This window comes from Protopterus annectens, chromosome 5.part1, assembly GCF_019279795.1.
Source record: "Protopterus annectens isolate FY-2018-M chromosome 5.part1, PAN1.0, whole genome shotgun sequence".
NCBI lineage: Eukaryota > Metazoa > Chordata > Ceratodontiformes > Protopteridae > Protopterus > Protopterus annectens.
Genome location: NC_056736.1, coordinates 616,722,314 through 616,735,670, shown reverse-complemented (window position 1 = coordinate 616,735,670; position 13,357 = coordinate 616,722,314). Strand labels below are relative to the sequence as shown.

At 33.9% G+C, this 13,357-nt stretch overlaps 1 protein-coding gene across 1 annotated transcript in view; it reads left to right on the top strand.

Annotated features, from left to right (window-relative positions):
* The window catches only part of RXFP2 (relaxin family peptide receptor 2), a 1,960,183-nt gene that overhangs the window by 1,582,022 nt on the left and 364,804 nt on the right, over positions 1 to 13,357 (top strand). Inside the window, exons 8-9 of the mRNA XM_044073236.1 lie at positions 505 to 576; positions 10,633 to 10,707. Of these exons, the coding sequence (XP_043929171.1) occupies positions 505 to 576; positions 10,633 to 10,707 (147 nt within the window). The remainder of the gene's footprint in view (positions 1 to 504; positions 577 to 10,632; positions 10,708 to 13,357) is intronic.

Sequence of the window (13,357 nt, the reverse complement as noted above, 5' to 3'; positions counted from 1 at the left end):
TCTTTCTCAGAATATCAGACTGTAATCTGAGTACTCTATGCACTTCATTTATATTTTCAGAATTCAGGGCTTCAGAAGTTTTGATTTAATGTCTCGTGGATACTGGCTTTGGTATTTTATCATTTCTAATTTGTTTTTTTGAAGGTCTAGCTTCTTTAAAAGAAAAAAAAACACAAGCGGTGCAGATAAAACTATTTCCAAACACTATGCAAAATGTAAAGATTTATTTATTTATTTATATAATCAAGCCATTTATTTATTTTTTCTATAGATCTTAAGTTACTCTATTTCAACAGTGTATGGTTTATAATAGTAACATTGCCACACAATATTTGATCATCTGTTAGTATTAAGCATACTCCTTACTTTCATTCTTAATACCATATTTGTAATTTATCAAAGCATTTTGCAGTTTGCAGTGTTTAGGATGAGTTCTGGGTGTGCATTATGTGTTTTTCATTCATTCCAGCACTGACATATTATTTAATTGTCTTTCTATTTTAGAATTCTGGATGACAATCCTATAGCAACAGTTTCACAACTGTCATTCACTGGACTGACGTCTCTAATGTTCTTGTAAGTAAATGCATTGTGTTATGTTTATAGCTTATTTATTTAATGATTGTGCAGAGATATATTGCAGAGCTATGGCTGGCAGCATGAGTACAGTCACTCTGAGAACAGCAGTGATCTTCCATCTCTTGTTTTCAGCCTGTGTTGTCTTTTAGTGTTCTACAGAGCTAAACAAATATTCCACTGAAAATACAAAAACACAATAAACCTTAGTCTTAAGACTTCATTTGGCAATGCAAACAGTGGTTATAAAATTGTTCTGTCATTCAGATATCTAGTACCGAAAGGAAAACTAAACTTTCTCTTATTTCTTGGGTAAAAATGAAAACTGGTGCTGCTGATTGTAAATATTTCTAACCAAAAATTAGTTTGAGATTACACAAGTTAGTAATTCTGTAAAAGTTTCAAAATTCCATATTCTTTGTAAACACCACAGGATACACATTTATCTCTACAAGTAACTTTTTTTTCACCAGGCATCAATTCCGTTTGACTTTATATATAATCTAAACCAAAGGGTAAATCATCACGGAGACAAGCTAAAAGAAAAACTCAGGCAAGCTGTGGTCTGGATGTTAGTTGGGAAATTTTGCAGGTACCTTAATGTTTAAGGACATTAGCTGGATTTCCTAGCAGATGTGGAGAGATATAGACTAGCTCAATAAAGTGCACCAGGTGTTTGGTGTTTCTTAATGGCTTGAAGAATATGATGCTCACATTTTCGGTTTTCATCTATAGTATGTTAAAAATTTATTTTTCGTTTTGGAACAATTTGATAAGAATAGCATTAGCTTGGTTATCGTTGCATTTAGAATTAGGTTGGAGGTGTGTAACCATGACTCATTAGATGAGTAGGACTCTTGAGTGACCTGCTAAGGTATATTATGTTAAGAGATGAGCAGATAAGGGTAGCTTCATCTGCATATTTTACTATGCAGGCATTTTTGGTTCCAATGTAGAGATCATTTATAAAGATGTTAAACAATAATTGCCCTAGAATTGATATTTGATGAACACCAGCAGATTCAAGGAGAAATGCTACTTATTTGCCATTTTATAGCTTGTTGCCTATTTAATAGGTAAATCTGAAACCATAGGAGGGGTGAGTCATCAAGTCCTAAAGAAAAGAGTTTAGATAGTAATTTTTGATGAGAAACTATATCAAGGGCTTTAGATAGGTCTAAGAAAAGAGAATAGACAAGGTTACTTGTATTTCTGTGAAAGTTTATGGTTTTAGTGAAACTGAGGAAGGCAGTGTTTGTGGTTTGGTTGGGGTGGAAACCATCCTTAGTTTGAGAAAGATTGATAATTTCTGCTAAAGTAGTTGAGAAACTAAGAGTGGATGCATTTTTCAAGAGCCCTAGATATAGACAAAATGATAACTATAGGTCTGTAACTGGAGAATTCAGTAACATTTCCACTCTTGTGCTGGGTAATAATAATTGTTTTATTTCCAGATTGATGGGGCATAGTTCTCTGTCATTGGCCAGTCTAATAAGGTAGGCAAGGCCATTTTAATATTTTCACCCAGTAGATTATCAATGGCTAAGGTTGTGGAGTTCATGTTTTGAAGATATCTTTTAATGGCTGTCATTTGGACAGGTTTAAACTTGAAAGAAGGAGAATTGTTTTCAGTACAGATTAGTAGGGTGAAGGGTGTAGCAGGGTTCTTTAAGTCAGCTATGTAGGGTTTCGACAAAGTGGTTATTGAACTGAATGCAATAGTATCAGTAGTGTTCTTTGTGTTCGGCAGGTGTGGTAATGTGGCTAGAGTGGAGTATATTATATATTGTGGTCCAGAACAGTTTGGGATTGTTTTGATATTTATGCTGAAAACTGGCATAATAAGAAAGTTTGCCTGATTTGTTTTTTAACATGGCTTCTAAGCTGTCTCAAAATCTGTAAACTGGCTTGTGTTACAGATAGAAATGTAAGGGTAATGAAACCCGACAAGGGAGGGGGAATGGTAATTATGAATACTTTCACGTACAAAGGAAAAATGAATGATATATTAAGAGATTCGATTAAATATGAAACAGTTTCTATGTATGAGATAAATATTGCATATCATAGAATTGATATGGTCTTAGAAGATTTATTAATGGATGGCTCCACAGACCGTAATACCTATTCATATTTGAAAATGGAAAAACCCAAAGTAGCTACCATTTTTGGTATTCCTAAAACCCATAAAAACGGGGAAGACCAACCCCTGAGACCAATTATTTCGGCCGATGGGGCAAAAACATTACCCTTGGCAAAATATATAGATAGTAATTTGAAAAGACTATGGACTGAAAAGAAAAACATATTAAAAAATTCCTGGGATTTTCTAAGATGTTTAACCCAAGAAAAATATAAAAAAAAACATTAATATTTTTAACCATAGATATAGTAGATCTATTTTCTTGTATTTCTCACTGAGATGACCTAAATTTGTTAGAAGAAATTGTACATGAGGACAATTATTTATCTCTAAATGAAAAGGTGTAGTGATGGGTGCAGCATGTGCACCCACCTACGCCAATTTGATTTTAGCCAAGTGGGAAGAAAAATGGGTATTAGATTCGATCTATAAGAAGGAATGGATTTTATACAAAAGATTTTTGGATGATATTGTAATATTCTGGGTGGCTGCTGAAAATGAACTGGCAAATTTTATAGAATATTTAAACCAAAGTACTAACTACTTGAGATTTACATATAGGATTAATAATGAGAATTTACAATATCTAGATGTAGAAATTTATAAGAAAGATGATAAATTTAATTCCAAAGTGTATAGAAAAGCAACATATTCAAACTCTTTTTTAAGTTTTGATAGTGCCCACCCCAAACATTACAAAAGAACTATAGTGAAAGGGCAATATATAAGAGGGTATAGAATGACCTCTAACAAAGAAGATTTCCACTATGAAATGGTTTTATTAAGAGAAATGTTTAAAGTAAGGGAGTATCCAGAGCAAATGTTGAAGGAAGTGGAAAGGGAGGAATTAGAAGGTAGAAAGGATAAATACCAGCCCATTTTAGGGCAGGTAATAATGCAGACTTTACCCTCAGTAAGTGGCATCAATGAGAATGATGTGAATTTTAATAAAGCTTTAATTTTAGAATACAATGCTAGTTCATATGTAGTTAGGGACATTATAAATAAACAGTGGGAAAGATTTCTAACCCTTACAGACCTGGAAAATATTAAGAAAGATAAAATTAAAATTGTGTATAAAAATTCTAGGAACCTAAAGAGCTTATTAGAAACTAGTTATCAAGAAGAGGTTGTTAGAAATAAGAAAAGAAAAGGTACTTACAAGTGTGGGCATTGTTCTCAATGCTCATATTTGTATAATAAGGAAAGTATTTTTTGCAATGTAGGAATAAGGGCTTGGAGGATAAGGAATTTTCAAATTGTGATAGCAATGGTCTAGTATACCTGGCAACTTATCAGGAATGTGATGGATTTTATATAGGGAAAACTGAACGTAAACTTAGGAGAAGAATATATTAACATTTATATGATGTACAAAACAAAAAATGTACAAATGCCCTCTATAAGCATAAGCAGGAATGCATTAAAGCACACTTTCTATTTTTTGTATTGGAAAAAGTGGATAGAAAAAACAGAGGAAGGTTATGGGAAGAGACTATAGAGTACAAAGAACTTTGGTGGCAGTTATCCCTTGAGGCAAATAAGAAACCTGGGTTAAATGACCACATTTCTATAAGTTCCCTGCTGAAATTAAGAGCAGCAAAAATTGTAACAAGAAAAAAATATGACCTGATGTACTACGTATTTTAGTGTTCATATTAAGCTTATGTTTTCCCTATTTTAGCTCTTTTTTAAAAAAATGGTAAAAAACATTTTATTCTTTTTTATTCACTGATAATAATTTTATTCATGAATTTGTCTGCGTAATAGAAGGAATAGTTAAGGATGTAATTTTCATTTTAACCACAAGATGGAACCAATATTATATATAATGTATTTTTTAACATAACATTTTTTAACATTTTATAGTCATTATCAAATGTTTTAATTTATTATAGATATTTTATGAATTGGTTATAAATATTTTAATAAAAACTGGTTTTATTGTTGGTTAAGGTGAATAATCTGTATTTTATTAAGGAAAGGATATATCTGTGTATTTGTTTTATTGAGTCTTATTAAAGTATGACTGTCATTGGTTGATTTGAAATAGGAAGGCTATAAATGGAATGGATTTGTAGTTTGACCCACATCTGATGAAGTGATTACAAACAAAAACGTATGGTTGTTCAGCGTTTATGTGTAATAAATTGCAATTTTCAAATGATCGTTCCTTGGGCTTTATTGTCTCACCATCCGCTTTGGGCTTTTGGATTTCATTGTATTGAAGTAAGTGACTGCTTCATCTGGAGGCAGGGTCTTAAGTTTGATCTAATTGATGAGGCATAGGTGAGGGATAAAGGTGTCCTTGTTAAATGAAGTAAGATTGTGTACTTGATCGTATAAGATTATTTTATGTATATTGCTATGGTGTCATTCTTTAAAATTTGGAAGATGATCACTAATTATATCAGGGAAGCAATATGAGGTGCTTATATGGTTTGGTTGAGATAAGAGGATCCAGTCTAGTGTATAATGTCTGTTATTACCTTTATTGAGTCTAGGGGGAGGTGATTAGCTGAACAAAATTTTATAGAACTGAAGATTTATAGAGTGTGTAGGGGAGACTGAATTACAAACATGCCAATTGAAGTTTAGATCACCCATAATAATGGTTTCCTGGGGGATATTGTGATTTGTCCAGCAGAGAAAATCATCTACTTTTTGGATATTATTACTTGTATGTATATATTAAGCTACTATGTAAGTTTCTTATGATTATTAAATTTTAAAAGTGATATCAGTACTTCAGAATTGCCAAATATTGGGAAGTTAGTGGATGAAAAGTTTGATTTTTTTTTTACAGATGACTTCATACCCTCCCCTTTTATTTTTTCTGTCAAACCTAAGGATATTGTAACTAGTGGGCAGGATTTCTTTATCTTTTATATCTTGTTTGAGCTATGTTTCAGTGACTGTTAGAAAGCCAGAGGAATTTGTTATAGATTCGTCATGCATTTATGTTTAAGAACAGTAAACTTGACATTCTTTAATGGAGGTGTGAAGGGAGAGAAATTGGATAACTTGGGTGAACTGAATGAGTTTTGTGGTTCTTTCTTAGTTCCTCGATTTTGATGGATGCCACCACTAAAGTTCAGTAGCTTTAGGAAATAATGATTTAAGTATAGCTATTTGAATGTATACTTATTATGCTAAGTTTTTGGAGAATAATGTAATTCAGGTATCTAATTTTAAAAAGGGTGGTGTTTGTGTAGTGATAGTGGTGTGGTGATATGATGTGATGATAGGAAGTGGAGTGCAGTTTGGTTGTGAATTATGTGTCCTTGTGGGAGAAACAAATCAGGTTGAAAGTGGTGAAAGATAGGATAGAAGGTGGCATAGAAGTGCCAGGAAGAGATACGAGGATAATACAAAAGTTCATTTTATAAAAGGCAATAATAGGATAAAAGAATAAACAAGTATGGTAAGTTGCAGATAAAGAGTAAACTCTAGACTGAGCTCTGGTGGAGATTTCCATAACAAGAAGATGCAGGGTGTAGTAGAGATGAGAAAAGCTATTATTAATTAGATAAGCTGGCTAGCATGGTTGTTAGGTAACTGAAAAGAAGTTTGGATTGGCTAAGTATGATAAGGTGGGTAGAGATGGATAAGAAACATGTAGAGTAAGTAGTGGTTGGTGTGAATTGGTGGTAGGGTAGAGGAAAGGAGTTGGACAGACCTGAACCAGGTGTGCCTCTGAGTATCAGAAGCAATTAGTTTCATGAAGTATCTGTTATATGTTACCAATGTAATTCCAAAGAACAATGAACAGAAGAGTCAGCAGCTTTAAATGCCTTCATTGCACTTTGTCAGAGTTCAGTAATGGAAGAAAAAGGGTTGGATGACTGATAGGAGATTGGCAGCTTGAGTTGTCAATATGGGTCAGTCTTCATTGAAATAATCAGCAGCAGTACAGTTAAATGCTTATTTTTTAAAGGAAGACAAGCTGCTCATGGATAAGAAAGTCATTCCTTATTGATATATAATAGCTTTAATAATCCTGAAGTACATTAACACATGGTGTCCTTTTCCTTTAGCAATAGTCCTGTCTGCAAGCTCAGTGATGTAGATGGTTTTAGTAGCTTACCTCGTGGCACCCAGTGGTATCAGAGTATGCACTGTGTCCACACAGAAAAAGATTTTTTGTAGGCTGCAAATTCTCCTAGCAGAAGAAATATAGTTTTATGCAGAATGACAGGAAAACCAATCACTTTTCATACTGTGTGGAAGGGAAAATCGTTCATGCCTAGTGGCACCCAAAGATGTCAGTATGAATGTTATTTGCAAAAAAAATATTGTTTGTACCCTGCAAATAAACCTAGCAGAAGATGAATAATTTTATGCAGAACAATGTAAAATACCAGGGAAACCTATGATTTGTGATACTATTTTGACCAGTGTTTATGCTTAGTGTTAATTTTAGATTTTAGCTTTTAAATATTTTAAATAACACTCACCTCCCCGATCTCTGTATTATTTAGATCTTGGCTTCTCATTGGGGAGGGGGCAAGTCACACTTTTGACAAAGTCTTCTGCTCCAGTTGAATGCATATAACTTAATGTTAAGAATACAATCACAAATCTTTTTTCTAAAGCAGAGACAGAATTGGCATGCAGCACAGGCCCTGGGACACCAGACAATTTTAGTACTTCCCCCTAAGCATTCTGGGACATGCATTCATATGTTTTCTTCAAGTGCACAGAACATATTTAGAATTCCCATGACTACCTCATATATTTCTGCAAGGACAAAGTATTGAACCAAATCCTTTATCTGACACAGAGTTTCAATTATTGCACAAAGTCTTCTTCTCCATAATAGCTCAGGAAGTCCAAGAAGTGTGGTCCATCCATACCAGGAAATGCCCTCCTCATCATTTTTTCAAAACAGGCGTGACTACCCAAACTTACTAAAAAGTGTATTAACCATGGTACCAAAAGAAAGGCTAGTGCTTCATCATTTCAAGATGTTTCTCCTTCACCCTCACAGCCTTAGCACAGCACAAGAGTTTAATCATCACAGTTAACACAGACAATCAAGGCTACATGTTATTACTAATTTGCTTCTTCTGGTCCATAGTTTGATCCCCACAATCTTCATTTCCCTACTGCATGACCTTGAACAAGTAATTTACCCAAACAGTGATTTGGGGTAATTGGGACATTATTCTAGGCTCCTCAATGGTCTACTGTACAACATGCCTACTAAGAACCTATGAACCAGTGATTTCATCTTGTGAAAGGGATCCATTTCTACTCCCTACTTCCAGCACTGCCTCATTACAAGAAGGTATGATCACCATATTCATAACAGAAGTTCCTCAAAGTGTTCATTCTGTTAACAGTGTTCCCAGTTTGGGTCAGTGTCTTTACACCCTTGCTGTCAACAGCCTGAGAATATCCCCTTCCCTGTCCTGAGTCACCAAAATTGTAAATGTATTAAACATAAAAAAAAATTGCAGTGACTAGGCACAACTGTAAAATGTTAACAAATAAATAAAATAAAATGAAGGCTCATCCAGTGGCATAGAAGGATAAAGCCATTTCTACAGCCTAGGTGATCCAGGTTTGATTGGTGGCTCAGGCAACTGAGTGGCATGGAGGGATGAGACATCACTATCCGTGGTAGGTTCCATGGACATTTCCCTGTGATGATCCCTAGTGTATGTTGGGGATTTCTCAACATGGAGGCATGTTACAAAGGGGGGATGGAGTAATGTGGAAGACAAAGCTGAGTTGCTGCAGAGGTGGAGTGATATGCTGTACACCCTAGTTGAACACCCATTGTGCACATCTGCCTTAGACACTGGACATTACCACAGAGACCAAGGATGTGAATTGACAGACCCCTAGGATGCCCTCAAGATCTGTGTCAGCACCAGCACTTTCAGCAATAGTCCAGGGATTTAGGCAGTGGCTTGCAGGCCTTGCGATGAATGTGGGGCACTAGGCAGGGATAATGCAAGAGGGAGAAAAAAGTCTCTGTCTCAAACAAATATTAAAAATGCCCAAAACAAAAGCACTTGAACAAGCTTTTTAATGATTGAAAAAAGGATTAGTGTTTTCATGTTATATAGCTAAAGGCACTTCATCAGAATAACCCAGCAACATACTCATACTATTGAAATAACTGTATAAGAAACAATGTGACATCACATAGCTAATAATAAATACTGAAATGTTTCTAAAATTTACCCAGTTCAATTGAGTATCCCTCCAAAAATAAATAATTACATAATGAAAAATCTATTATAAAACAATCAATTCTATAGACAAAAGGGTAAATGCAATGAAGCGGAATATGGAAAGGCGAGCCTCCCATATCATTCTTTTAACCTTTAATGATTTTAGCATTAATAAACAAACATATGATGCTCATCTTCACATTAAGACCTGAGGCCTAGTAGTATTAGTAGGCCATTGCCACTGCAGTTCTCTTTGTTGTGACCTTCTGTTGTGATCTGTATGCCGTAAAGGACAAAGGAACTAATAATGCCCTTTCTAAACTGTACTTCACCAGTGGCAACCAGGATGACAGAACAGCAGATTTATTAAAATAGACACAACTTTACCAAAAATATTAGCGTTTTTGTCTTACAATTAAGACTTCTTCAGATATATGTAACAGAACAAGTACTCAGCTGAAAAAGACGAGTAAGGTCACATGATACAGAAAACACATTGAGCTTATAAAGAATGGAGAGGCAAAGCAATTTGAAGTGACAGGCAGTAATTGCAAAAAAAATACACAGAATACCTGCACAAATCATGAAAATAACACAAAAGTGTAGCAAAACTAAAACAAAAATACTTTAAATAATTCTTAAAAAATTATAAAAAACAAATATTCAAGATTAAACAAAAATATTTCAAAAATCATCACTATCTGTCCAATGCTCTCCTTTTTAGAGTGCACTTAAAAGTGCACTTTATAAATTCAGTGTAAGTTGTGAAAATCACGATATGTTTTTATTTAGTGGATAAGGTTGATTGCTCATTACATACCTTAAAAAAATTCTTTGAGCAAGCAAGCTGATTGGACTAAATATTGACTAAGTATCTCGAATAAAAAAGGAAGATCATTTGTAATAAAAAATAAATATTATGGTGAGAACATTGACAGTTATTTTATGGAACCTTATAGTTTTTGAAAATTAATCTGTTTATGTTATGATTGGTATAATTTGGCAAAAAATTTCCTTTATAAGTATTACCAAGAAAAGGATAGTCAAGAATACTGATTTTCAGATTTTTTTTAAGAAAAATATCTATAAATCTCAAAACTGGACTGTCTGAGAATTGAAAAAAACAGGGTTTTCAAAGAATTTGCCATTTTAGGCTAGAGATCTAATTCACCACAATATGTATTTATTGTTTACAATATAGTCAGTTTGCATTGCTGCATGTTCTGTGCTTAGAAACTGTTTTAATTTTCAATATATATTGATGAAGACCAAAATCATAATGACTAGAAATTACATTTATAAATCACAGGTATAAGTCCTGGATTTCATGTCATGAAAATGGAAATGGAATTTCATTTTTTTTTGAAAACAGAAAATAAGTGCAACAAAGGAGTGGCTGTTTATTTTTAGTCATGAAATTGTCACTGTCATGTACATTCTGGAAACTGGGGGTATGATTTCTCAATGGATTTCTTGTACCATGTTGTTTTTTATTGCTGTTGTGGTTGTTGCTTTAAGATCAAAATAATATTTTACAATTTCAATTTGGTCAGCATGAATGCAGTATGTATACTGGAAATGTAATATTCTCAATATGACTGAAACATGATATTCAACAACTGTTTCCCATTATTTACCAAATGATTCTTAAAATGCTTTTGCATTTATTATAATTTTTGAGACTTTAATTCCATTTGTCTTCCTTTTCTGTTGTTCATCATTAAAAAGATCTATGATCCACAACTCACTGGAACAGCTTCCTGGACAAAGCATCTGTGAAGAAATGCCTTTTGTTAACTGGATGTAAGTGAGTGATATTTTTTCTATGTTTTCATCATTTTATTGAAGCCATTTAACATTATTCCTTGGTGCTGTGTCAATCATTCTATGTGATAATTATCAAATAAATATGCATTGCTGATGATAATTATATCTGGATTGCTTATGATAACTGGACCTCTGATCTGTGACATTATGGAACTTTTTATAGCTGGTGTCCTTAATTATGATATTAAAATGTCATTAAACATGACACCTAACAAATTGACTTCACCAAAGGGAGGTCATGCCTGTCAAACCTTATTAATTTCATTGACAGGATTACACAATCTGTCTACAGTGGTTATATTGTTCATACTGCCTGTCTTGATCTGGCCAGAGCATTTGATATCATACCTTGTGTCAGAACTGTAAGGAAACTGGCATTCTTAACAATAGATCCTTTAGTGGTAAGATGGACAACCAAATGGCTGCAGAACAGTGCTCACATGGTTTGGGTGGCAGGTGCTTCCTTCAAAAAGTACAAAGGTAACCAGTGTAGTCCTCCAGGGGGCCTGTATTAAGTGCCTCCCATTTGCCATCTATTTCTCTGATATCAAAAATTGATATACAGGACCTCCGGTTAACCATATTTGCAGATGACTGCAAACTGGGTGAAACTGTCAAAACGTCTCAGATATCGTCACTCTTCATAAAGTTCTTATCCTAGTAAATATCTTTTGTCCAAAAATGAATATAAATTAAATGCTAAAAAGTATAGTACTGTTTCCTTTAGAAAACATAAATTACCTACAATATACAGCATGTAAAGCATAGCTTTACTAAATGAAAAGGTAATCAAGGACCTGTGAACTTGGATTTATTTAAATTGTTTGCTGATTGAGTAAGGGAGCTGGTCCAAAGACCCTTTACAGCCATGATCCATGCCCATTTAGGGCAAAATATAGACTTGCAGTTGCTAGTACCAGTTTTGCATTTACTAATTTATACAGACATTAATTTGTTAATATCAATTTGGGTTAACAGTTCCCTCTCCTTTGATCATTACATGGCAGCTGTAGTTAGGAAATCCTTCTAATTAGCACAGCTACTAGCTGAATCTATTTTATCCAGAGCCAAAGGGGTAATCATTCATCTTTATTTAGCATCGATCAGACTTATTATATAGCACAGCCCTCCATTTGGTATGTATTTCACCTGATATATCAACAAACTCAATGAGACCCAGAGATTCCAAACAAAATGGTCTCTATGCTCTGTGTCTTGGGAGTATCTGTGTCTTTTTTTTTTCTTTGTTTTGTTTTTTTTTTTTTTTTTTTTTTTTTGCAAAATCTTTTATTTCTTTTTTATGAAAGCATACAGTGAGCATAACACAGGTAGCAGTATGACCAGTGAATACATTGCTGAGTAACAAAACCTAAAAGCAAAATAGTGAAAACTATTTACACATATGCCAAAAGTCCGTCCTTAATTATATATACCAACTTCAAATTAGAATGTGTTCAAAAAAGGGATGTGGATGTGGGATTTCTGAGTGTAGTTCAAATATTTGTGAGCTAATAGGTGTTTAGTAGCTAATGGTTTGAAACCTTCCCATGTGAGTGATGCTCTATCCTTCCAATCTAATGTAATGTAGTATTTAAGTAATGAAACTAGTGTTATTAATATACATGGTTGTAGTTTAGTCAGGCCAATGGGGGTGATATGTAGGAGAGCTAGTTTCCAAGATAAGGTTGCTTTTTCATTACCTATTTTTTATAGTTGGACTCTGAGCACCATAGCTTATAGGTGCACTTGCAGCTCCAGAAGATGTGGAGTAGATCAGCCTTGTGATTATCACAACTGGGACAGAATGGAGAGGTGGTTGGGTATATTTTATTTAGAATGACTGGAGTAAGATAGTATACATTATGGAGTATCATGATCTGTGTATATTTAAGTTGTTTAAGGGGAATAAGGTTGGAGGCAAGCTGGATCGCCTGATATATTTGTTTGTGATTGAAGGATCTATTTCCTTCCAGTAACTAGAATAAATAACTTCTTTTTGCATTTTGATTGATAGAATAAGTTTGTAGGAGTTAGATAGCATTTTTTTGTTTGAGGATAGGAGGTTCCATATGGTTTTGCTGGCTTGGATGTCATTTGCATTGATATCAGGATTGTCTATAATATATCGGCTAAGGTCTCGAATTTGCCTTAAAATGATTGTATAGCTTTTAGGGTGCTTTAATTGTGTTCTCATTTCAGTGATAGTATTGTTCTTGAAGATAAATATATCAGAGATGGTTAGTTTCTTGAGGAGAGGATAATTGTTTAGATTAATCATAATGTTATTCATTTTGATATTGGGATTAAGGTGGATTGGTTGTAGGGAAGTGAATGCATAATATAGATTTAATGGGAGTATTTGTGTCTTGTTGACTACACAATTACAGATCCAGTGGTCCTTGACTTCTTAAGGTCAATAACTCAAACAGCTCAGCTAATACTAGAACTAGAGATCTAAACCATTATCAACAGATAAACAGAACACAATGGAGAGATAGATTCATCACCCAGTAGCTCCACCTTCCCTGGAATAAGCTTCCTCTACAAGTTAAACAAGGTAATCTAATATCTTTCTTTAAACTAAACCTAGACAACTGGATGAGTACTCTCAAATTTACCCGAGGAT